At 54.4% G+C, this 25,362-nt stretch overlaps 2 protein-coding genes across 3 annotated transcripts; both read right to left on the reverse strand.

Annotated features, from left to right (window-relative positions):
- Positions 1-4,024: 4,024 nt before the first annotated feature.
- Positions 4,025-23,955, reverse strand: GTPBP4 (GTP binding protein 4). Of its 2 annotated transcripts, XM_032881685.1 has the most exons (17): positions 23,874-23,955; positions 22,805-22,975; positions 19,983-20,086; positions 19,766-19,902; positions 18,471-18,571; positions 16,815-16,907; positions 15,886-16,077; positions 15,739-15,804; positions 13,570-13,659; positions 12,697-12,807; positions 10,521-10,598; positions 10,196-10,247; positions 9,693-9,793; positions 8,536-8,733; positions 7,412-7,477; positions 5,425-5,568; positions 4,025-4,656 (listed from the first exon to the last, which is right to left on the reverse strand). In XM_032881685.1, exons 1-17 carry the CDS (start codon positions 23,919-23,921, stop codon positions 4,504-4,506), a joined length of 1,905 nt encoding a protein of 634 aa, XP_032737576.1. In that variant the 5' UTR covers positions 23,922-23,955; the 3' UTR covers positions 4,025-4,503. The 2 variants fall into 2 exon arrangements, with proteins under 2 accessions (XP_032737576.1, XP_032737577.1); XM_032881686.1 differs by lacking the exons at positions 22,805-22,975; positions 23,874-23,955 and adding an exon at positions 20,640-20,842 and having other exon boundaries at positions 4,026-4,656.
- Positions 23,931-25,024, reverse strand: LOC116881721 (collagen alpha-1(II) chain-like). The gene is made up of 2 exons (XM_032881704.1): positions 24,849-25,024; positions 23,931-24,753 (listed from the first exon to the last, which is right to left on the reverse strand). Exons 1-2 carry the CDS (start codon positions 25,022-25,024, stop codon positions 23,931-23,933), a joined length of 999 nt encoding a protein of 332 aa, XP_032737595.1.
- Positions 25,025-25,362: the final 338 nt, after the last annotated feature.

Genomic DNA, 25,362 nt, shown 5'->3' on the forward strand with positions numbered 1-25,362 from the left:
GGCTCTCCTCCCGCAGAAGCGTGGCCCGGCCGGCGAGGAGGGCTGCGCGGGTGGGCGGGCGGCGGCCGCGCGGACAGCCGGACGCCGCCCGGCCCTGGGGCGCCCGCGGGGCTCGGCGGGGCTCTCCGCGGCCCTCCCGGCGGCGCCGCGCGCTTTTCAGCGTCCACACCCCCGTTAGTTCCCAAATCCTTCCTTCCTTGTCATCCTTTAGAAACGGGACTAGTTCCGCAGTCCTCGGGTCGTTCACGGTCGAGGCCAGAGACGTGAGTGTCCCGTAGCCGGACTCGAGCCCGCAGACCGCGCCGGCTCCTGCTCTCGGGCGTGGGGTCCCGGGGCTCCCGGCGCACACGGCCGCGCGGCCCGCCTCCTGCCCAGGCCTCGCGTGTCGCCGCCCCGGCCGGGACACGGTGCCCTGCAGCAGCGGAGCCCCGCGGGGGGCGGCCGTGGCCGGGTCTCCGAGGACCGACGGGGACGCGGCCGCGCGCCCTCCGGAGCCGCCGTTTACTCCGCCGTGGCTCGGGCTCCGGCTTTGTGCTTCCACCGGAGCGGGTATCGCCCTCGATCAGATGGTCCCCCCGTGTCGCTGAGAGGGTCCCACGGTCCTCGCCGTCGCGGCGCTAACGGGCGCGTCACAGCTGCACGCCGGCCGCCCTGCACTCCCGGAGCCTCCCGCGCTCACGCCGGGCGACCCTCCATCCTGCCCGCTGAGCTTTGCCGGCCTTTCCTTGAGGACTTCGTGTCGATGCTCACCAGGGACCTTGGTCTCCGGTTTTCGTCTGGCCTCGGTGTCCCAGCAATGCTGGCCTCATGGGATGACTTAGGAGGCGCACCTTGTCTTTGTTTCTGGGAACAGTTTAAGGATTGATGTTTTTTAAGTGTTTGGCAGAAATTCACCAGTTAAGCCACTTGGGCTAGGGCTGTTCTTTGCTCAAAGTTTTGTTACACATTCAGTTGCCCACCATAGCCCATCTTTAAGGACACCATCCAGTACCCTTCAGTACACTCACGTGCCTGCGTACGACAGATCTTTACAACTTTTACATTTTGCAAAACTGAAACTCTGTCCCCATGAAACAATCCCTCCCTGTCCCCCAGCTTCCGCCTCTCAACTCCCCGTCTCCGGGATTTTGACGGACTAACTCGAGACCTCAGGTTGAACCACAGGGTGCGGGTCCGTTCGTCAGTGGCTTATCTTCTGTGGCAACGTCCTCACGGTCCATCCACACTCTGACACTTTTTCTTTTCTCAGTGCCTTTCTACTCATCCACCATCCCCGGACTCCTGGGTTGTGCCCTCCTAGAGGCTGTTGTAATTCTGCACCAAGAGTGAGGTGCACACATGTCTTGGAGATCCTACTTTGAATTCTTTTGGGCTTTTTATTTTTAAAAGATTTTATTTATTCGAAGGGCACCTGGGTGGCTCAGTGAGTTAAGCCTCTGCCTTCAGCTCAGGTCATGATCTCAGGGTCCTGGGATCAAGCCCGGCATCGGGCTCCCTGCTCAGTGGGGAACCTGCTTCCCCCACCCCCTGCCTGCCTCTCTGCCTACCTGTGATCTGTCAAATAAATAAAATCTTTTAAAAGACAAGATTTTATTTATTCTAGAGGGAGAGCATGAAAGGGGGAGGGTCAGAGGGAGAAACAGGCTCCCCACTGAGCAGAGACCCCCCCGACATGGGACTCGATCCTGGGACTACGGGATCATGACCTGAGGTGAAGTCAGTCGCTTAACCAACTGAGCCACCCAGGAGCCCTTCTTTTGGGTTTCTACCTAGAAGTGGGACTGCTGGCTTGTGAGATCTCTTAACTGAGGACCCTCCACACTGTTCTCCACAGTGGCTGCACCAGTCTGCATTCCCCCCAACAGCGCACGAGAGATCCCCTTTCTCCACCTCCTCGCCAACACCTGTTCTCTCGAGTGTCCATCCTGGTGGGAGTGAGCTCACGTGGGTTTCATCTTCATTCCTCTGTATTAGTGATTTTCAGCATCTTTTCACGTGCTGATTGGTTATTTGTGCATCCTCTTTGGAGAATTGCCTCTAGGAGTCCCTCATGTGTTCTGCTTATTAATTTCATAAGATCCATTGTTTGGGGCGCCTGGGTGGCTCAGTCATTAGGCGTCTTTCTTCAGCTCAGGTCATGATCTCAGGGTCCTGGGATGGAGCCCGGCATCTGGCTCTCTGTCCAGCAGGAAGTCTGTCTGCTTCTCCCTCTCCTACTCCCCCTGCTGGTGTTCCCTCTCACTGTGTCTCTGTGTCAAATAATAAAATCTAAAAAAAAAAAAAAAAGATACATTGTTTGCAAATATCTCCTCCCATTTCTTAAGGTCTCTTTCACTGATCATTTCCTTTGAAGCAGAGATTGGTTTAATATCATTGATCTACCTTTTTAATTTTGTTACTTGTACTCTCCAGCTCTGGGATTTGGGGCACCTGTTGCTCTTTTCTATTTCTTTGTTCATACATCATTTTCCTGATTCTGCGTGGCGTCCTTCAGCTCTGGGTCTTTAGGATGGTTGTCCTAAACTTTGGGCAGTCACCATCTCGTCCTCCTGAGACAGCATTTTTTCCTTTCATGGGCCACACACTTCCCTACTTTTTTGTATGCTTGTGATTTTGTTGAAAACTGGACATCTGAAATCTTATAATGTGGGGATTCTGGAAACCAGATACTCTCCCTTGTTTTAAGGGTATCACTGTGCCAGCCACGGCTAAACACTGAAGGTCCCGTAGTTCGTCTGGGAGTATGTGTCCCTCCTGGAGCATGTGTGTGGTCTCTCCAAATTCCCTTCACATGTAGTTGCTTTTCTTTCTTTTTCTTTTCTTTTCTTTTTTTTAAGATTTTATTTATTTATTTGACAGAAATCACAAGTAGGCAGAGAGGCAGGCAGAGAGAGGAGGAAGCAGGCTCCCCGCTGAGCAGAGAGCCCGATGGGGGACTCGATTCCAGGACCCTGAGATCATGACCTGAGCTGAAGGCAGAGGCTTTAACCCACTAAGCCACCCAGGCGCCCCTGCAGTTGCTTTTCAAAGTCCTAGTTCTTAAGTATCTGGCCCCCAAGAAAAGTAAAGCAGGAAAAAGCAAAGAAAAAGAAACGGGCACTGGCTCCTTCAACCCGCTGCGGCCGGTTCCGCGGACGGGGATTGCAAGAAGGGGTCCGTCTCTGTCTACAGCTGCACCAGCAGCAGCCAGCAGTCAGCGATCTAAACCTAGAATCCTAACCTTTGGGGGACAAGGTCCTCACCACCCACTCTAACCCACACAAGCAGCCACAGGAACACACACACCGCCTGCTCTGGGGCGGGGGTTGCTATGTGAACCCCAAAGCCACAAGGGCTAAAACTGACCAAAACTGATGGATTTGCCAGCCAAGCCCTTCCCTGCAAGACGCAAGCCTCCAGAGAGACCCGAGCTCCAGAACGGCTCCGCAGCTGTGATCCCCGCGGAGATGGTTCCTGTCTCCCCGGCACCACGTGCATTTCAGCTTCTCTTAAGTGAATGTTTTTCAGCACACGTACACGGAAATCCGACTTTATGCCCCCAAAACACAGCGCTCGTTAGACACGCCTGTAAGAAAACGACGACACATGACGGAAGGCTGAAGACCGCCGCACGGCACGCACGGGGTTAGCGCCACGCTGTAACTGCGGGTGCGCCGGCGGCCCTGTGGGCGCAGCTGGAAGGTCGGGAAGCGCGGCCCCGGCGCTCCGGCTCGTGCACGGCGGCTCCAGCGGCCACCCGCGCAGCCCAACGACCTCGGTCCGGGAGCCCTGCAAACGGGCGCCAGCAGGTGCTTCTGCGGAAGCGGGGGTGGGCTGTGCTTCGCTGGACCCACGCCGGCCTCCTCACGCGAGCAGCAGAGGTCACGCTTGGCTGCCGCACTGCCCAACATCTCACCCCACGAAGGAGTACTTTCTGTTTTGAAAACAAATGAGTTATTTTTTTTTCCTTTTCATTTCGCCAAACTAGAGTGACTTATAACTGAACAACAACAAAAAACTAAATCAACCGAAACCACTTCCTTTCAGAGGTTTATTCTGGAGAGGCTAGTTGCAGACAGGTAGCAAGGGTACACACATCGCAGAGAAAAGTCTAGAAAATCATCTAGCACAGGCGCTGGCTCTTAGTAGGCAGGCTGGCAGCCTTCTGCCTGTGTCCCCAAGCAGAGGTGTTCTCTTCTCAAAAAAGACCAGACGCACATGAACCAAAGTTCCCTCTTGCAGAAAGCAGTAAGATTTTTCTCCATCAAAACACACATTCACGTCAATCAATCTTTCCAGTTCGGCAGACCTGAAGCGATCAAAACTCCCTAAACACAGAACCCACCGCACCCTTAGAAGACCGGTGCTGGGGCAGCACCAACACCCGGCAGCCGCGCGCCCCGCGGGCAGCAAAGCAGCCAGAGCTCCGGGGGTCCTTGCTCTCTGCAGTCTACGGGCTGGGACCCCACCAGACCAGGCCGGGCGCCCCCCCGCCCTGCCGGAATGCTGCCACGGCAGAGGCCGCTACCGCCTGTCCTTCTTCCCAGCTTTCCGCTTTCCGGAGAGCAAGTGCTTGGGTTTCATATCGAACACGTGTCGGTCGGCTTCCCCCTTCTTCCCCAGGCGGTTCATCTTCTTCTGCACACTCTTCATCATAGTCTTGGCTTTCTTCACCATCTGCAGAGCACAAGAACACACAACACACGTTAACCCCCAAGCATCTACGCACCTGTCACGACCGGCCAGCAGTCTGTCTTCATGGCCCAGATCTCTTCTGCGAGGAGAAGCGCTGACGAGTCTGTCGCTGCACTTTGCCCCGGGACCCAGGGGCTGCAGACCTCGACCCTGTGCACGCGAGGACGGGAAGAACATTCTGTCCAGACAAGTCCGTGCCCAGCAGGAACAGGAAGATTGGGCCCATCGGCTATAGCTCCCTCTTAGACAAACAACAAAGCGGAGTCAGCCCGTGAAACCACACCGCTCCCATCTGACAAGCGGCAACCGGTCTTATGAAAATCCAGGTATCTAGGAGATGGAAATCTCCAGGCTTCCATCAAGTAAACGGTCTGCCACTTTATATATAGACTTTCTCCTGTACCCGAACTTTCGAAATGCCAAAACTAACCATTTCTGTGTTTATTTAATAAGAAAAGCTTCCGTGAAAGAGACTGTACATATCCAATGTAGTTCCCAAAAGACTGAGCACAGCCAGCCCCTGGAGGGGCTCTGGCCGCTGGTTCTAAGCACAGAGTCCTAGGACACCATGCTTCTACCACCCACGGGAGGACAGCTCTAGGGCAAGGGTCCAGAATGCTGAGCTGGCCTCTCGGGGGGCACCAGTCCCCATCTGTGGTCCCTGACCTCGGAATGACAGCTGCAGGGTGTGCCTGAGTCCATGAGTCACCAACAGAGGCCCGTTTTCTATCGCACATCACAGGGACTAACCTTGACGTCCCGAAGGCCAGAGACATCCCGTGGAGGCCGAGAGCAGCTGCGGCTGCGGGCTACGGACGGGGGTGGAACAGAGTCCTCCCGCTTCCTCTTCCTAGTAACGCTCCGGGACCTCCTGGCCTGGACTGCGTAATGGGCCTGGAAAGCACGAACAGCAAATTCAGGGCTGCGGTCACACACGCGAAATTACACTGACAAGGGGACAGGACACTCGAGAGTTCTGAAGGATGCGACTGAACAAGCTACAGCTCTTGGGACATCGTGTTAGTCACCGGCCGAATGTTCCTTCCCACTCGACCGCCGCTTTATGTTACGGACGGGAGTTTAACTCCGTCAGAAAGCATCTACTAGAAGCTGGCCATTCCACAACGTTCTCCCACACCCCAGATCGTGAGACCGATGCCCGAACTTCTATTTCAGATGTAGTGTCCTCTCCTCTCCAGCTCGGGGGTTACCACAGGAGACAGCGCCCAGAAAGCTCCGAGCTGAGGTTCAGCAGACACAGCGACTGTTCTCTGCTCGACCGGCGCACAGGCCGTCAGCTGGCACGGTCAACCTGCACGCGCACTCGCCAACAGAACGCTCAGCGTGGACACGGCCCTCGCACACCGATTAAAAGCCGAATTAGTCTAACCCTTCGGAAAAGAGCTTTAACACATTATCTTTTGATTGTTATTCTAATTTGGGAACCTGTTTTAATAAAATAATCCAGAATACAAAAAAGTTACTTCATACAAAAAAACACATATGCTCCAGAGGTGCCTGGGGGGCTCAGACAGTTAAGTGTCCAACGCTTGCTTTCAGCTCAAGTCACGATCTTGGGGCCCTGGGATCGAGCTCAGCGCTGCGCTACGTGCAGGGAGTGTGCACCTGGTTCTTCTCCCTCTGCCCCCAGCCCGATCTGCTCATACAGACTCGCTGTAAAATAAATAAAATCTTAAAAAAATATATAAGCTCCAGCATCATTCATCAAGGAAAAAAATCAGAATTCCAATGGTTATGTGACCCACGTTTTAATTGCTGGGCCCCGGGAAGAGTTCTGAACTATTTACAGCCTAAACTCCTCTCATGAGGACGGACACAGCAAACCCTCATATATCTATCTGGTCACTATGCTGAAGCCACGACATGAAGACCCAAGTCACCAATATCAAAATTCAAGTTAAAAATTAAAAAAGCAAGTTTACGTTTTGTTCTCTGACAGTCTATTCTAGCTTGTATTTTTCCCAGACACAGATTACTTCTACTATATTGTACGTTACTCACACGTCACCGTGTATTCTGAGTTGACACCCAATGAATTTTTAAAGAACAACCCATCCCAGAAGCTTAGGCTAAACCAACACTTTTTACTCGAAAATTATCCAAAAAATGCCATACCACAATGGGAAATAGGCATGATGTATAGAATACGGTTATAAATACATTTTAAAGGGAAAAAGAGAAAGTTCAAGCTCTCCCCATAAGAAGCTGAATAAAAAGGTGTAAACTGCATGTCCACTAGATCATTTCTGTGTGCTACAAACACAAGTGACTTTTTTCTTTTGTGGTTTTGGTAGTTTTCGTGTTTTTCGTTAACCTGGAATGGAAGACGATGTAGGCACAAATACGATAAAAAGCTGACAAAAAGAACAAAAAGAACAAACAAAACCAAACCCCACAAAGTGCATGCACCGGGGCCGGCCCACAGGCAGGGTCACATGAAGCGAGCACGACGTCCCTCAACTCTCGCTGCGGTCACAAGAACAGAGGCTGGAAACAGCCTCTGCACCACCCGCGAGGGCCCTGAGCCGTCCGAGGGCCGAGACAGCGGTGGGACAAGCGTGTTCAGCTCTCAGTCAGCACCTCCATGCTGAGCCTCGACACACGCGTTCCCGGCTCCCCTCTCTTCTGTAACCAGCTCCGCCAGCCCCCGGATTTCGAAGAGCTGGTGTCCTAAGGCAGAGCCGTCCGTGCCCCAGGACCATCTCCACACACTTACGTTGTCTTTGTCATCCATGTCAACACCAAGACTGCGCATCTCATTCTCCAAGACTTTCCGCTGAACCTGAACATGGGGGAAAGGAATTTAAGCAAAATTACTTTGATGATATGTTTAAAAAAAAAGACTGAAGGGAAAATGTACCTTTTACAATGACCTACATTTTTTCTAGGAAGTAAGTCTTGTAATTGAGCTCATGTTCGTATTTTTGGACAGGCATTAAAGCTGCTGAAACCACCATCTCCCAAGCAGTGGCCACGGATAAGACGACATACACATCATGTCCTTGGATTCTGCACAGCTCTGCGGGGGGGGGGTCTCTGCGTGCAGGGTCCCTGGCGCTGAGGTCACATGATGTGCCCCAAGACGCAAACTCCAGCCACAGCGTCTCCTTCCAAAGCCACCGAGCACCACAGGGGACACAGATGTCCCGTCTACCAAGAACCACTCACTTGCCATCTCATGAAAACAGTATTTCAGACACGCCGTCATCCATTAAGAGATGTCTGGAACATCACTGTTTCCCTTCCACTCCTGTCATATTTTAGCTGCCCTGCACGCCATCCTGTCTACCACACCCCGTGGTCTCAGGGTGCCACAGGACATGGCCTCACCTGCCACCCGGGCGAGCAGAGAGCAGGAGAGAAAAATCCTACAGAGACGGGACTGAGACCAGAAAGAATTCTCAGACCATTCGAACCACCTGCCTGAAGTGTGACCCCCCCATCCTAACCCGTCACAGGAGCCAAGAAACTGTCCACGGACTTAAGCCGGACTGGCTCACGCTTCTGTAAGATGAACCCTGACTCGCACGGAAAATAAGCAACAGGAACAGGGTGGCTGACAGCTTTCCTGCCACAAATCTCAAACTACCACCTCACTCTGTTCAGCTGCAAAGAAGCTGCCTCCAATAGTGCAGAGCCCAGAAGTCATGAGGAAAAGGGGTCGTCGGCAAAATTCGGCTGACTGGGGCTCAACCCAACTCCGACACCAGACCCGTCGACAGTACAATGTATGTGCAATCCCACAGCCACATCTGGGATGCAATGTCACTTAGCATCGGCTGTGCGAGAATCCGACACCCACGCGAGCTGGTCCTGGCACTCTAGAAACACAGAACTTGCCTTCTTCGCGGTCCGTGGCATCCTGGGGCCCTGTGTGTTCTTCTCCTTGGACTGCAGAATTTTCAGTTTCTTTTTTTCCCGAATTTGCCTCGCCAACTGGCGGATCTCCCCCATCTCTTCATCCTCACTATCAGACTCGCTGTCGTACTCGCCTGCCGCCGTCCTTAGTTCTTCTTCTTTTTCTAATTCTTCTAATTTCTTAAAAAGAATTGTCATTAAACACAACAGTGAAAAACTCTCAAGTGTAACAATATTCCTACAGGAGCTCAGTTTCCCTCGGCCTTTTGGGGGCGATGAGTGCCTGCACCCAGTCCCGCGCAGGGACGCCCTGGAGCTCACGCCCCGCAGTGAGCCCACAAACCCTGTGAGCTGTCCGGTGCCATTCCTCTCTTTGCTGACGATTACTGCAGACATCAAGGTGAAATATGCAACCATTATCCCCCTCACTCCCCAGTACACCCCTCTACCGCACGTGTGTGTACACACACACACACACACACGTGAACACCTGCTGTAAAACTAGAAACTTATCAATGTGAGCTGATATGTGACTAGAACATCCCCTTTATCCATTCTAAGGCCGTCCTCAAACACAAACGCCACCACTGGCTACACAGTTACTAAGAAACCGGTCACGGGAACGCCCGGCTGGCTCAGCCCGTGGAGCGTGCAAATCCTGATCTCGGGATCCTGAGTTCAGGCCCAGTGCTGGGGGTGGAGATTAAAGGAGCCCATGACCGGGTTCCTGGGGCTGGGAGTGTGGGCCTCAGTGTGCAAATGAAGGAGCCTGCCCCACAGAGGACAAAGGCTTTAAGAAAGATTCTGTCTTCTGAAGAGAAAGAACCTGCGAAGAGACAGCAGCAGGAGGGAGCCACCGCCAAGGAGCAGGGCTCCAGGAGGCAAGAGCGGGTCCAGCAGGAGGGCGGGGAGCTCGCAGACCATGGAGTGCACCTGCCCCACAAAAGAGGTCACGGCTCAGACCAGAGGAGCAGAGCCCTGGGGTCTCCAGGACCCTCGGCAGGAGAGGCCACTGGTGGTGGGGTGGGGAGGCTCATGGTGTAGAAGGAACACGAGCGACAAGTCCAGGCAGGCCAACGGCCATGCTGATACCTTGGTCCCGTAAGGAGTAAAATCACAGTTCAGTGAGTGACACAGACCTGCATGATGTCAGGATCAATATAATCTGCTACATTGTGGCCTTCCCAGATCTCTGGTATCTTGTCGTATTTCTCGGAGGAATTCATCAGATCCCAGTACTCTGAAGTAGAAAAGAAAGGACGTGTTTACTACAGTTTTTAATACCTTCAACCACGATGTGCCCAAAGTGACTTCTCACACCCGTTTCACCAGGCAGACAACAGAGCACTTGTACCCCACCCCTAACAAAGGAACACACGCCAGGGTCGGCCAGCGAGCGCTGCAGGACCGCAGGCCCAGAAGGGGAGGCGAAGGCAGTGGTGGCAGACCGGCAGCGGCAGCGGCGCACGCCAGCACCTGTGCACCACGCGAGCTAAACACCGCCCTCCCGAAGCCACCAAAACTGCCTGTAAGAAGCCTCAGGGCCCAATCACTTCTCGAAGACAGAGATTAAGGTGCAGCTGCAGGACGTGCGGGCACAGAAGCCCTTCCGCTGCTTCCCGACCTGGACGTCAGCCCTTACTCTGAAGGTCCAAAATGTAATCGTCTCCCAGTTCCACCTCGAGGTCCCGTTCCTGCAACAAAAGGGCAGAGCACTCCCGTCAGCTCTCGCTGGCCTTCCCGGTGCACAACTGTGGAGCCCCCCTCACCCCTGGGAGACGACCTCTTCTCCAGCCTGCCAGCCCACACCTTTAACACCTGTGAGGCCCAGCTCCCATGTCCCGGGGACCCCACCACTCACATCTGTGCTCATGGAGCCTGACAGCACGGGCCCAGGTGCGCTTAGTGTCACGCTCTGTGCCCGCCCCATGCACAAACGGCCTTCTGCACCCCTGAAGCAGACCTACCCGCTTCCTCCTGGGCTCCCCGATGTCCATTCTCTTCCTGCGTGCCACCACTCCCTCGGGGATGAAAGGGGGCCTCTCCTGAGGGGACATCACCAGAAAGAGTTATGGAAATACGTTGCCGAATGCAAAAGGAACATGAGAGAAAAAACAGAGGCATGCACCTCCCTGCAAAGTCAGACCAACTCCAATCCAAAAGACCACTGAGCAGAACCGCAGGGCCAACTGGGCAAGGAAACAGGAAGACTCCATACCTGATCCAAAGTTTATCTATTTAAAAAAGATTTTAAGGGGATGCCTGGGTGGCTCAGCAGGCTAAGCCTCTGCATTCAGCTCAGGTCATGATCTCAGGGTCCGGGATAGAGTCCCGCATCGGGCTCTCCGCTCAGCAGGGAGCCTGTTCCCCACCCCCATTCTCTGCCTGCCTCTCTGCAAACTTGTGATCTCTCTCTCTGTTAAACAAAGAAATAAAAATCTTTAAAAATAAATAAATAAATAAGATTTTAGGGGTGACTGGGTGGCTCAGTGGGTTAAAGCCTCTCTCTGCCTTTGGCTCAGGTCATGATCTCAGGGTCCTGGGATCGATTCCCGCATCGGGCTCTCTGCTCAGCAGGGACCTTCTTCCCCCAACACCCTCTGCCTGCCTCTCTGCCTACTTGTGACCTCTGTCAAATAAATAAAATCTTCTTAAAAAATTTTTAAAATAAACAAAAAAGATTTTATTTACTAATATAACAAAGAGAGACAGCACAACCAGGTGAGTGGCAGGCAGAGGAAGAAGCAGGATTTCCACTGAGCAGGGAGCCCAATGCTGTACTTGAGCCCAGAACCCTGGGATCATGACCTGAGCCGAAGGCAGACACTTAATGACTGAGCCACACTGAGCCATCACAAATGGTAGGTCCTTCTGTGCAGGACACAAAACCCAGTAGCCGCTAAAAAACAAAAACAAAAACAAAAACACCTCAATATTAGCTATATTAGCATAATATATTATGAAAATATATTAGCACATATTTTAAAAATTAAATATTAAATATTAGATTAAAAATGTATAACCAGGGGCGCCTGGGTGGCTCAGTGGGTTAAGCCTCTGCCTTTGGCTCAGGTCATGATCCCAGGGTCCTGGGACTGATCCCCGCATCGGGCGCTCTGCTCAGCAGGGAGCCTGTTTCTTTTCCCCTCTCTCTGCCTGCCTCTGTGCCGACTTGTGATCTATCTAATAAATAAATAAAATCTTAAAAAAAAAAGTGCAACCCGAGGCTGAAAAAAGAAACCCAATTCAAAATGCAAATGACCAAAGCACAACAACAAAAACCTATAGAATGTGAGAGTCTGATTTCCTTTACGTGAAAATCATAAATTAAATGAGTAACCGATAAATGACCTGAAGAACCAACAGGCCAATAAGCTCACGAAAAAAGTCTTGCCTGACAGGGCGCAGCACCTGACTCTCGGTTTTAGGACTGCGAGTTCAAGGCCCACGTTGGGGGTAGAGATTACGTAAAAATAGAACCTTTAAGAAAAAAAAAAAGCTCGCCTCCCTAATCATCAAGGAAATCCCAGGAACGGGAACACCTTTAATGGATGAGACTGACACCAGCAAGCACAGCGTTACAAGATCCAGGCGATGCACAGCGCAGCCCAGGAAGGCATTTCTGGAGGGCACGGTCTGACCTCCTCCACTCCCTACCGTAAAATTCACTCTATGAATACATCCGCAATTAAAACAGAGTTACGGATAAAGACGTGCTACGGAGCCCAGCAATAGCAAGAAAACCAACAATAAAAATTTTCTTAAAGACTGATTTAGAGAGCGAGCACGGGTAGGAGGGACGGAGAGAGAATCTCAGACTCCTGCTGAGTGCGCCCCCCCCCCCCAACAGCAACACGGGGCTTGATCCCACAACCCTGAGGACTGCGCCCTGGGCTGAACCCGTCTGACGCTTCACCGACGCTGCCATCCGTGCCCAGAAAACCAACAATGTTAAGGAACGTGGCACACCTCTAGGATTTTCACAAGCGTGCTTACACACCGGAGAGAACGGAAGGACGAACGAGACATTACCACCACGTCACGGCACATGACGGCACTGTCACTCTGCGTGAGTGTGCGGTGCCCGAGAGCCCCGCGTTCGGCGGGTGCTGGCTCGCAGGCTCTCGGGAAGGCTGACCTCACCTTGTCGTCTCTCTTGTTCGGCACGGCCAGGTGCAGCCTGTTCAGCACCTCGTTCACTTTATTTCCTTTCATTTTGGTTTCAACTCGATGAGCCAGGAGCCTGTCACAAGCCTGAGGTGAGGAAACAGGACCAGGCTTGCAAGGCATCCCGCCTTCAGGGCTGGACGCGGGGGTGCGGGACAGGAACCAGCTCCCCCTCCCACCCCCGGCTCATCAGCAGACCATGTTCCAAAGCTTTAGACCCCACCATGTGCTTTTCCTCGGGAGTCACAGCAGCTAGTGCTGTCCTGGGGACCACCCCAAAGTCCACGGAAACCCCTGGGGCAGACCACGCGCTCAGGAGGAAGCAGGCCACCAGCCCAGGCTGGGGCAGCATCCCGAGGCAACATTCCACGGTCCTTCCAGGCCTGCCTCAGGCCACCAGCGACTTGTGCTGTGCCTCGAGCCAGGTTCACGCCCCACGCCCCGGGGACTGTGACTAGAGCACCAGAGCCAAGTCAACCACAGCATCAGACCGGCCTAAGTGATCAGACTTGCATCTGAAACCCAAGAGGAAACGTCTCTCTCTGTGCTCCTCTTGCTCATTCGACGTCCGCCCAAGTTCCGTGACAGTACGGCTCCTGCAGCCCTCCTGCCAGGTCCGGAAGGACAGCGGGCAGTGGAAGGAGTGAAGCCACCCATGTGGGACTCAGAGGGTCCCCTCAAGCCCCGCGTTCAACTGGACGGGCGGGGACCAGGCTCAGTGCTGTGCACAGGCTCTCCCACTGGCCACCTCGAGGGCTCCCCGCCCACGATGCCTGCAGACAGCGCGTCCTTCCCCAAAACGGACTCCTCTGATGACAAAGGCCCTAAAGGGAAGCACGAAGCACTGACCTCCGTTTTCACTTGCATGACCCCCTCCTCCGTCAGGGTGCTTGTCTCAACCACGGGAAATCCTGCAGCCTGCAAATCTGCAAATATTTTCTGGGAAGACAAAAGAAAAAACGAGAGAGCCATTATCTATTTCCACTTCCCCATGAATAATTCTGTTCTTCACACGGGTATCATATATGCTAGCTGGCACATCCACGGTTCGTTTCTAAACTCATCTAAAGGACATTTCCCCAAATGCTGATCTTTCCCTATATTATTCTGTGATTAAGGAAATACCCATTACCAGGAAGATCAAACCAGACTAGAAAGTAGACCAAATGCTCCCTGGAGCATTTTTTTCTACGATATCATCTTCTAACAAGGATCCTGGCAACATCAAGCTACAGAATATTTTTTTTTTATAAAAATATTTTATTTATTTATTTGAAGACAGAGATCACAAGTAGGCAGAGAGGCAGGCAGAGAGAGAGGAGGAAGCAGGCTCCCCGCTGAGCAGAGAGCCCGATGTGGGGCTCGATCCCAGGACCCTGAGATCATGACCTGAGACAGAGGCAGAGGCTTTAACCCACTGAGCCACCCAGGCGCCCCTACAGAATTTCTTTTAGAATGTCTTCAATGCGATTTCTCAATTAAACATTTGGTCTCTACAACCTAAGAGAATTCCTTAAAACAGCACAGAAACGTAGCAATCGCTCAGATCTGGAATAAGGGGCTTCGTTTGTGCGCCTGTTCACCAGCACACCCTCGTCCAGACGTAGGTCAACCCTATTACGGGAAAACCGGTCACAAACAAGGCCACCACCCTCACTACGGGGTCTGACTTAGCAGGAGACTCCCTCCTCCCCTGCAAAGAGCAATGGTCTTGGGGACACTGGGGTCTGACTAGCCTGTGGCCCAGATACCCCTCCTCTACCTGAATTCACAGTGACCGTGTTTATCGCACGTAAGACCAGCGACAAGCCAGAGCAACAGGCAGGCTGCACCCTCGGCTTAACCCAACAGCACCGTTGCGATGGCATCCCCTGCCCACGTGCTTTCCCGTCTGCCTGATGACATTGCCGACAAGCCACCCAGGAATGCGGCTCTTAGTACCAGGGACTCCAGAATGGAAACCAACCCCATCACAGCAGGCGGACCACGAAACTGGGGCCTGGGCACACCTGACCTCAAAGCCGGAGCACCTTGCCTGACACTCACCCTAACATCTGAGCCTCACAACTTTACCCTCGTCTCCACCCACCGTGCAGGCACCTAAAAACTGGAGCTCACTTATCAGGGACTGGGTCCTCTCCAACCAGGCCACGCGTACCTGGCCAGTAACTGACTGAACACGGTGCAGTGCCCGAGACACCAGCACGGCTGTTGAAAAACCCTCTCTTACCGAGCACTCGGTGTCCCAGTAGTACAAGACAGGGGCACTGGGAAGGGACAGTGCACCACCTCCTGGAGACCCTCTCCGTTGAGCTGGTCAGTGACACGTGCTCCAGGAGATGGGGCCACAGTGTGGCTATCTAGTGCACTGCTCTCCAAGCTCCAGGGTGACCCACCCCAGGGACGCTTCCCAGGCTTCCACCCTGCAGGCCAGGGTGTGCCCCAGAGTCCGAGAACCTCAGTACCAGTGCAAAGCTTCTCCGGGGCTGCAGCACGAGCTGTGTGGACAGCGAGGCCTAACCACCTTACCTGCCTCCAGAAAGTACAGCAAACACTCCTGACTCACTGTTCTGGCAAGTTCACAGATGCTCCTCCTTCACTCAGTCCCCAAGCTCGTTTCCCCACAGGACTGCACAGCAGACACGTGATACCCACAGAACCCTCCCACCTACACCCCTACTCTGCAGGTGCCACTCAGTGCACCGGGCCGCCCGAGGCCGGAAGAGGCAAGGCCTACCTCAAGGCGCTTTGTGTGCTCTCTGGCACCAAGGTAAGACCTTCCATAGGTTAAATGTACCAACCTGCTGAACGCACGGGCATTTCCACGGCCTCGAAGGCAGAGCAGAGGTCAGGAAAGGCCAGGTCTAGTCTGCCACCAATAACCCGCCAAGGCTGCCAGCTCAGCTGTAAACTAAAAACCCGGGCTAATATTGTTAAAATTCCTTCTAAACTTTGCTGGCCTGAAATGAGGTTTGGAATTAGTAAGTAAGAAATACTCAAAATATTAAGGTGACTTGCCTGATCGTCTTCAGAAAGCTCCGCGATCCTCTTCACGTCGCATTTGTTCGCTACGACTATCAGAGGCTGGAACAGGGAAGGCAGATACTGAAATTACCGTCCTCGCAGAGCACGTTATACACCGAAAGCCCTGGCTGCCACCCGTACCTTGTTGACAAACAGAGGCCGGATGTTCTGGAAGAGCTCCAGCTGCTCCTTCAGCCCGTGCCCGCACTGCTCAGACAGGTCCATCACATACAGCACGGCAGCGCGCAGGTGAGCCAGCGCCGTGATGGCCTGCATCTCAATGGTGTTCCGATCCTCCAAAGGGTGGTCCAGGATCCCCGGTGTATCCACCACCTAACGGTCAGATGTGTCATCCCAGAGCACACACACCCACAGACCTCCCATCTAGCACACCTGGAAGGGACGCAACCCCAAACCAGCCCCCACAGAGCCAGTACATAAGACAGGTCCCCCACTGACCATAATCAAATAAGCTTTAAATGTGAAGAGAAAGGGGGAATGGCTGGACCCCACAGAGGTCACTAAAGAACTAGTCAAAGACCTGGAGAAAAGGACTCCTCTTTTTTTTTCTTTTTAACATATGCCAAACTATGCCAAACACAGGGACTGAGCTCCTGAGCCGGACGTCGCGAGCCACGCGCTCTCCCGACTGAGCCAGCCAGGGGCCCCGACCGAGCAGAACAGAAGAGCAACAGGCAAACACGCCCCTGCGTTAGGAACGGCTTCACCATTTATGGAATGAAATTCTACTGCTCCAAGCTTTTAAACGGCTAATAAGTGTCCTTCATATTAACAGGGTCAGAGACGACGAGGAGGCCGTTAACACAAGCGGACGTCCGCACAGGCCGCCGGCTGCTTCCCTGAGCCGCCCTCAGGCAGCCGGGAAGCTCACGGAGTCTTCTCCGCAGAGGCGCTCCTGGTGGCCCCGAGAATCTCTCCTGCCTCCTCAGAGTCCTCCCCCCAGCGCACTGGAATTAGGGAGACACTCAGTTCCTCAGGGATCCCCGAAGTCGACCCCCGCGAACAGCCACCCGGACGCGAGCTCCGTGTCTGGAGGTGAGGGCACTCACCTGCCAGCGCAGATACTTATAATCCATGTGCCCCACAAACAGAGACTTGGTCGTAAACGCGTAGGGCTGGACATCCACATCGGCTCTTGTCACCTAAAACACAATAACCACCTTCCCCAGTCACACAAGTTCCACACCTCATTTCCCCTTGAGAAGGTCAACGTCGCACCTACGGGTTACTGAGACAAAGGATTCTGGCATTAAAACAAGACCACACAAGGAGAGAGACCTGGCACAATTACACCGCGGAGGACAGAAGCTTCTGCTGACAGATGGACAAGCTCCACCCACTTCCTCCCACGACCGGGCCAGGACAGGAACGGTCCCCATCAGACAGGAGGGAGGTGGGAGGCCACCAGCCTGGCGGGTGTCCGTCAGCTTGCGCTCTGATCCACCCCGGGCCCAGGAGTGCCCCACAAACTCGCTGTGCAGACAGAAATGCCCTAGCTGCACGGCTGACACAGGGCCACACGTCCCTACCAAGTCTTGGAAAGTAGTCCGTGCACCCGAGGGACTCAACGGTTTATTGGTTCCATGTAAGGGACCGAGTGGCTCCCACGCACTTGGACCGTTGGCTTGGGCACCACAGAGCTGTGGCCTGTCACGTCAGCACAGCTGGGGACCAGAGAGAAACTTGCAAACGGGCTGCGAGCAGAAGTGCTCCTGGTGCACACATCCGCACCTGCTCCCGACTGGCACCCGAGCTCCTGCTGGCATGAGCTGACCTTCTGTTCTATTTACTCATGAACCAATACTACTTTCCAAAAGACGTGTCCACGTATTTTAGAAAGAGTGTGCACGCATGGACACAAGAGGATGAGGTGGAGGGAGAGAGGGAGACTCTCAAGCAGACCCCGCACCAAGAAGGAGCCTGATGACGGGCTCGATCTCATGACCGTGAGATCACGACCTGAGGCGAAATCAAGAGTCAGACCTTTAACTGACTGAGTCACCGGGGTGCCCCTTAAATGCAGTTTCTACGATGTTCAAGTCCCCGGAGCTCAGCTAAGTTGTCCTGAAGCACCATGTCACTCAATACTGTCCTCAAGTCCCAACGAAGACTCGCTCAAGGACACGGCAACCCAGCCACTCCCCAGGACGGGGGCCAAGTATCTTATGTGACAAGTGACCCATCACGCAAGGTGACACCCAGGAAATACCTCAGGAAGCCCAGTCCAGCAACTGCGGCCTGTCCATCCACACCGGCTGCCCCCGTGTCACCGCTCCCAGACTATGCTCTCTGCATGTTAACAAACCCACACTCAAATGTCATGAATCCCGAAGAAACTTAGCAACACACACCAAAAAACACAATGTTTTCCACAACAGCAACACAAATGTGGATACATACAGATTCAGTCCTGCCCTCCAGTCAGGGGTTGTGTACACCGAGGGCAGCACTGACTCAAGGACTGGTCGGCCAGCCGGACTCCAACCCACAGGGACAGGACACAGCAGGCCTCGAGGCTCAGGTCCTTGGTCACTTGCGTTATCCCCAGACACAGACTAACCTTACTTATTTAAAGATTTTATTTATTTTTCAGACAGAGAGACAGTGCATAAGCAGAGGGAGAAGCAGAAGGAGAGGCAGGAAGCCCGACAAGGGGCTCATCCCAAGACCCCGAGATCATGACTGAGCCACAAGCAGACACTGACCTTGTTGATGAAGCTGGACTTGCCGACATTCGGGTACCCGCACAGGAGCAGCGTCCTCGTATTTGGGTCAATAGTGGGCAGACGGGACAGATGCTGGCGCACTGTGGGAGAGGCACATTACACGCGCTTAATTTCGTAAGAACCACGGAAGAAGTCAAACTTCGCGATCTGCTTCAGTCAGCTGTACTCCCGGGCCGTGGCTCGTTAAGCCCGTTCCAACAGTTACAATGCAGGTTGGCAGAAAACACACGAACAGAAAAGGATTCGCTGCAGACACACCACAGTACACTGAAGAGCTCCCCAAATCGGGCTGCATCCAGAATCCTACTGGACAGGTCCAAAATGGAGCCAGAAACAGGTCGACTTGCCCAGACCGCTCTGAGTGAAATGGTATCTTGCTTCAGAATCAGCGATTCTGAAGCAAGTGTGCGTGCACCACTTCCTGCCTAGGCCCTGGGCTGTTTCCACACAACAAGGCACAGTGAGGCCACTCCGCTCCCTCGGGGTCAGACACAACAGACCCCTGGAAGCACTGTCACGGCAGTCAAGTAGCACAACTCGTTACAAATTATTTGCAGATACCCGGGAAGGGAAACAATGACTTAAAAGCATCTGTAGCATAAAAATGTACATAAAAAGGCACCTAACTGTGTCATCACACATACTCCGCTAATCCAGTACCGTCTTCTAACTACTACGTAACAAACCCAGGCAGCCACTTCACGCTGACACATACCGCAAAGCTTTTCCGGACGACTTATTTATCTGAGGGCGCACACTTGCACACGCCGAGCTGGGGGCGGGCAGGGAAGAGAATCCCAAGCAGACCCCCCACTGAGCACGGAGCCCAAACAGGGACTTAATCCTGTGACCCTGAGATCACGACATGAGCTGAAATCAAAAGCTGGATGCGTAACTACCTGAACCACCCAGGCATCCCATGATGCAATTTTTGGTAAAAATTTATAGTATCAATAGGTCAAAACTATGGGTCATTTTATTTTTTACATATTTTCTTGGTATCTCCCTGAGATTTACAGCGTATGTGCCTTACACACGAAATATGAAAAACAAATTCTCTTAACAGTAGTAATTTGTAAGCATTTTAACTCCTAGCTACTCTTTCAATAATAACTAGCCTGCCAGAATTTCTGATAGGCTAGACGGGGAAAAGTCATTCGACCCTGTTAGGTCTAAAAGAAAACAAAACCAAATATTCCGAAAAGGAGTTCTTGACGAGAACCGGGCCGTGAAGCGCACACGCCCCGGCGCTCCCACTCCCGCAGCACGGGCACCTTGCTCCAGATACTCCAGACTCTGCTTCTGCCTCCGGACGACGGTGCACATGCGCCCCAGGGCCGCGCGTTTCAGCTGCTTGCAGCGGTACAGAGAGTCTCCGTACTTCATGAGCCGCACGTAATCTTTAGCCACACTTAAATAAAAACAAATATGTGAGATGCTTTTCACTTTGGGCAATAATTTGAAAGATACTGTATTAAGAAAATACCTTACTTGTCCACTAAATTTTTGGCAATATTTATTTGTCCCAGAGCCAACTTGTAATGATCCTTGTCATAGAGAATGTTCATCAAATCAGCATAAAATGGATGGATGTCCTAGAACAGAAACACAGCGAGCGGTTTTTTGGCACAGGTTTCTCACCCCAATGTCAGGACTACTTGCAGAAGTCCATCCCACCTTTCCTCTCTCCACAACCCCCCAGGATCTTCTCCCTGCCCCCTCTCCTGATGACTCTTTAGCTCTCTGAGAAAACATCTAAGCGAGCTCAGGGGTCACTGCTGCCTCTGCCTGCCCACTTGGCCTGGGCCCAAGACTGTGCCCCCTTCACCCTTATCCACAAACCCAGCCAATTCTCCATTTGTGCACCAGACTCCTCCCCTACTCCTCAAGACCTGAACCCAGGCCTGCAAACATGCTGTCATCGCCCCCCCAATCTGAAAGTCTGCAAGTCCCCTCGAGCCCACAAGCCTTCTTACTCCTTTGTTCCCCTCTTGGCAAACACCACGAAGAGAGGCTCTTTCCCTCCCTGAAACCCAGTCTGGTCAGAACTGTCTCCACCAGCCCACCCAGACAGCTCATCAGACCAGACCCGCCCCAAACTCCCTTCATCCCTGCAGAGCTCTGCACAGCACACAGCTGGCCACTCACACTTCTTGATGCTTTCTATCCAAAGGGCCTCCATCCCTGTGGCCTCGTGCTCCTACCCAACACCCAACATCAGAGTTCCTGGGAGCACTTTTCTCTCCTCACTCACATCCTGGGTGACCTCATGTGGATCTAAGTGCAGGGACATCTCCAGGCTAGACCTCACATAAAGCTCCAGACCACATGCCCTCCTGTGTGATGTCTCACCCACACTTCGATCAATGCATACAAACCATCCTCCTCCTCCTCAAACCCTCCACGTTCCCGCGTGCATGGACGGCGCCAGCACTGTCACCTGCGCTGTGAGCAAACCCGCTAGTTCTTCCTCCCAAGCACCCAACTCTTCAGCTCCGCCAGCCGCTTAACGCGGTGCACCAACCTTCCCCGCGGTCTCCTACCCCACAGGGCCACTCATCCTCTACAAGGTAAGTCGAAGCTCGGCCCGTCCCAGGGTCAGCCTGGAAAGCTTAAGACAGAACACAAGCACCAGCTGGCTGGTGGACACATCTGCTCTGACCCATCTGCACCCTCCCCCTCTCCACACCCGGCCCCAGCACCTGGTCTTCCTACTCCTGGAAGACCTCATGCTGTGTCCCTCCGGGCCTCTGCACTTGCTGCTCCTATGGCCTCAGTGTTGTTCGTGAGCGGCTGCACGGCTCACCACCTCGCTGCCCTCAGGCCTTGCTACAATCTCCGGGCTCTCCTCGCTCATCTGCCACGCCGTGGATCGCCACCACGTTTACCACCTTTCCCCTCACCAGACAAGCACAGGGCCTCGATGCCTGCTGTGCTGCCGGGGCCTGAGCAGATCCCCAGAGACGCAGCTGCTCTCACCTCCTACTCCAAAATTCTTCTCAGATAGCTCACTCTAGTTCAAAAAGCACGGGGGGCAGCTGGGTGGCTCAGTTAAGCATCTGACTCTTGACTTCAGCGCAGCTCATGACCTCAGGGTGGTGAGACCGAGTGTCACGTCCACACTGAGTGTGGAGCCTGCTTCAGATTCTCTCTCTCCCTCTTTTCCTCCCCAACCCCTCGGGGAACAAAAAGGTAATAGAATGTTCACAAATTTAAACTTCTATTGTATAAAAAAATACCAAGAAGAAAAAAGATAAAAGTTCTTACAAAGAACTACAGAAATCGGGTACTAATTAGTTCACAGCATTTTGTTTGCTCAGATCAAGTGTTTCTGAGTATCACACCAGTTTTCAAAAACCTCACTCTTCTGTCTCCCACCAGGGAAGTTCTAGGGTACCCACCCTCGCCCCAGAAACTATTCACACGTTCAGTGGCCCGTATGGAGCACCTCAGCACGCTTGGGAGACGCACGGGAGTGCGCGCCTTCTGCTGGCAGAAACCTCTACTCTTACTTTAGGCACATCTGTAATTGTTCAAACGAACCATCACCACCTCAAATACAGAAGAAACTCCTGTCACATAAACCAACTTCCCCTCGGCCTTAAGTGAGCTTCACAGACTCTTTTGGGACAGTGGCAAACTTAGGCTCTCACCCTGTACTGCTGACCCCACCCCATGTCCTTTACCACCTCAAATCACCTTGCAGCTGTGTGACCCTACACAGTGACTTCGTAAGCAGCGTCGGCTCCTGCTTTCCGAGCTTCACCAATAAGCAAACTCGACTATGCTGTGGAGCGAAGGTTTCAACTGTTTTCGCTCAAGGCACAAATCCCTGCTCCCCACACAACTTTCTCTCAGCAGTCGCAAAGAGGCCAGTGCTGACCTGGCCATCCCTGGCCAACAAAGCGACAGGATCACAAACAGTGGTGGACCTCGGGCGACTGATGTGACCTGAGGCCACAGGAAAGGGAGCCTTGGAAGGAGGAAGGACAGGAAGCCCACCCAAGCCAGGGAGCGGCCAGATTCCCAGCGACAGCACTGAGAGCTTGGGCTGCCACCTGCCAGCCTCGGGGTGACAGAGGAAGCCTGAGGACACAGCTTTGGGCCTCTTACGTGGGTGTGACGGGGAAAGAAGAATACTAAGGAGTCAAACTCCTGTGGTCTGTTCCCAGCTGTGCCACTAACTCACAAAGTCTGACAAACGAATCATTTGTTTCCTCCCCTATTTGTCAGAGACATACACGAAGCGGCTGTCGACACCAGTTACGGGCTGGCTCCCGTTACATCACCATCTGCGTCCCCAAGTCACTTACATCCAATTTGGGGAAATCTGTTAGAATCTGGGAGAGTCTGTCATGGTAATTCTGCTGAGTAAATTTGACCTTCCGCATGTAAAAATGTCTAATACGATGAATCTGGTAATGTTTATGGATAACCGTTGGAGTCTTCCGTTGAGTCTTCGATAACGTCAGGTCAATAAAGTCCTGCAATTACACGAAGTAAGACACAGTACACAGAAACACCCACCTTTTATCTGCTTATCTGAAATCCTCTCAAAAGACTAAAAACAATGGTACCACATGTTTCTAAATACACTTTTTCTAACGGATCTTTAATCTTTTATACTCAACTTCGATCACGTTCATAGTTTCTGGCCTTTAAAAAGCCCTTAGCAGATGGCCGCCAAAATAAATTCGTTCCCACACGTTCTTGATGTTACCCTGATAGCCAAACACCCAGGGCCCTCTCCAACTTTAGTAACTCAGGCATAAATCAGAAAAAACATTCAAAAGAAAAAAGTCCTGCAATTTCAACTCGCAAATCTTTGACTTTCATAAAACAACAAGTAAAACCAAAATCTACTGTCTGTAATTTCCCAAGATACGAGAAGTCACCCAGACATAAACAACTCTTGGTTGAACTGCCCCGAGCAGAGACAAGCAAACGGGTGCCCACAACACCTGTCGGCGACGGGGAGGACCCAGACCTCAAGCCTGGAGACCTGTACCCTTCCCGCCCCAATCCAGGGGCTCGTCCAGAAGTCAGCTACTTCGCGAAGTTTTCCCGACTGTCCTCCTCCCTCTCTGGGTAGGATCCCAAGGGCTGCGGAAGGTCTCTAATTCTGGAGGGGAGGACCCCGATCTCTGGGGAAGGGACCCCAAAGAAGGGGGGACCCTACCCTCTGGGGAAGGGACCCCAACGCCGAAGCAAGCCCCCGGTGTCCGGGACAACCGCTAACCCCGGAAGGCTCTAACCGGCCGAGGACGTGGGCTGACCCGCCGGAGGAGGCGACCTCTGTCCCCGCCCGAAGTACAGGCTCGGGCTTTCCTGGCGACCCGGAAGGGGAGAGGCGAGAGCGGACAGGCCCTCGCGGTCGCCTACCTTGGCAGACGGCACCACCGTGATCTTCTTGAAGTTGTAGTGCGCCATGCCTGCAACCTACCACGAGGGAGCGCGGACAGGGGCCCGGAACTTCCGGCGGGACTTCCGGCGGGGCGGGCGGGACTTCCGCCGACGGGCGTCACTTCCGGATGCCCCCGCTGCGTCCCCAGGCTCCGCTTCCGAGTAGCACGGCGCCCCCTCCCGGCGGCAGGTCCCCGCGGGGGAAGTTGCTGGGATCCGCGGGGCAGGCGTGGGGGAGAGAGGGGCAGGTCCCGGCGGGCGGACCCGGCTCGGGGGCGCGGGGGGGCTCGGGGTCCTGGGGTCCTCGGGGGCCTCGGGGAGTGTCTCAGGGGCCCGGGGCGGGGGCACCAGTTCCCGCCGACGCCGGACTCGGGAACGCGACGAGGCCGAACGTGCGGGTAACGCGGCGGGACGGGGGGGCCCAAGCTCCGCCCCTCCCGCTCCCAGCCGGCGAGGCCGGTCCGGGCCCGCGTCCCCAGACCCGTAGAGACGTAGCGCCCGCCGCGAGCCCCGAAGGCGTCCGAGTCCTGCCGGCCGGGCTCCCGCGCCCGCCCGTCCCTGCGCGGTAGGACCGTGGCCGGTCATCACTCCCCTCTCCCGCCGCGTCCCTGCCGCCTCGGACCCCGCCCCCTGCCCGCGCGCTTCCACCCCCGCCCCGCTCCCGGGAGTCCCTCCGGAGCCGCCGGGCTCGGGGCCCCGCTCGGATCTCTCCGACGGCGCGGACGCTCCCGTCTCCGCTGCAGACCGGCGCTCGCCGTCGGCTGGGAGTTGCCCCCGGCGCCCCCGGTGCCTGCGGACGGACTCAGCGTGTCCTGGGTCGGACACTCGCGCGGTCGTCCCCGGGGGCAGATGCTCCTCCCTGCGGAGCCCCGAAGGGCCCCTGCGCCCTGGCTGACACAGTAGTGTGAGTGTGAGACGGCGCCGCGGGCCGCCGTGAGGTCAGACCCGGGGCACGGTTCGGAGACTCGGAAGTCCCAGCAGCACAGGGACGCGGCCTCGTCCGAGGCGGAGGGCTGCGCGCTGCGTCGGAGCGTCCAGTGGCCGGTGGTGTCCCACCGAGGGGCGGGGTGGTGGGGACGGAGCACCGGGCGCTCGGCGCGGATGCCCCCAGGTGACGCAGCTCCGCGCATCGGGCAAGTCTGCGTAGGTGCGACCCTGTGCCGAGCCCCGTCTAAGCCCCGGACGGGTGTTAGCTCGCTCAGCTCCTGCAAGCCCCAGCGGAGCGTGGGGAGACCAAGGCACGGCAAGGCTCTCACCGCCCGCGGTCACACGGCCCGTCCGGGACGACTTGGGTCTGAACCTAGATGGCCTGGCCCGGCGTCGCCGTTCTGGACCCGTGGCCATTCTGCTTCTCTGCCTTCTCGGGTCCTTTGAGCAGGTCCTGTCAATTTTTAAACGGCTTGCTAATGTTAACTGTCGAAAGCAGTTGTGACTCACGAGTCTGTCACGAGCTGTAAGGACCTTTGTG

The sequence above is a fragment of the Lontra canadensis genome, unplaced genomic scaffold (assembly GCF_010015895.1).
Source record: "Lontra canadensis isolate GAN:19392208 unplaced genomic scaffold, GSC_riverotter_1.0 scaffold76, whole genome shotgun sequence".
In the NCBI taxonomy this organism is placed as follows: Eukaryota; Metazoa; Chordata; class Mammalia; order Carnivora; family Mustelidae; genus Lontra; species Lontra canadensis.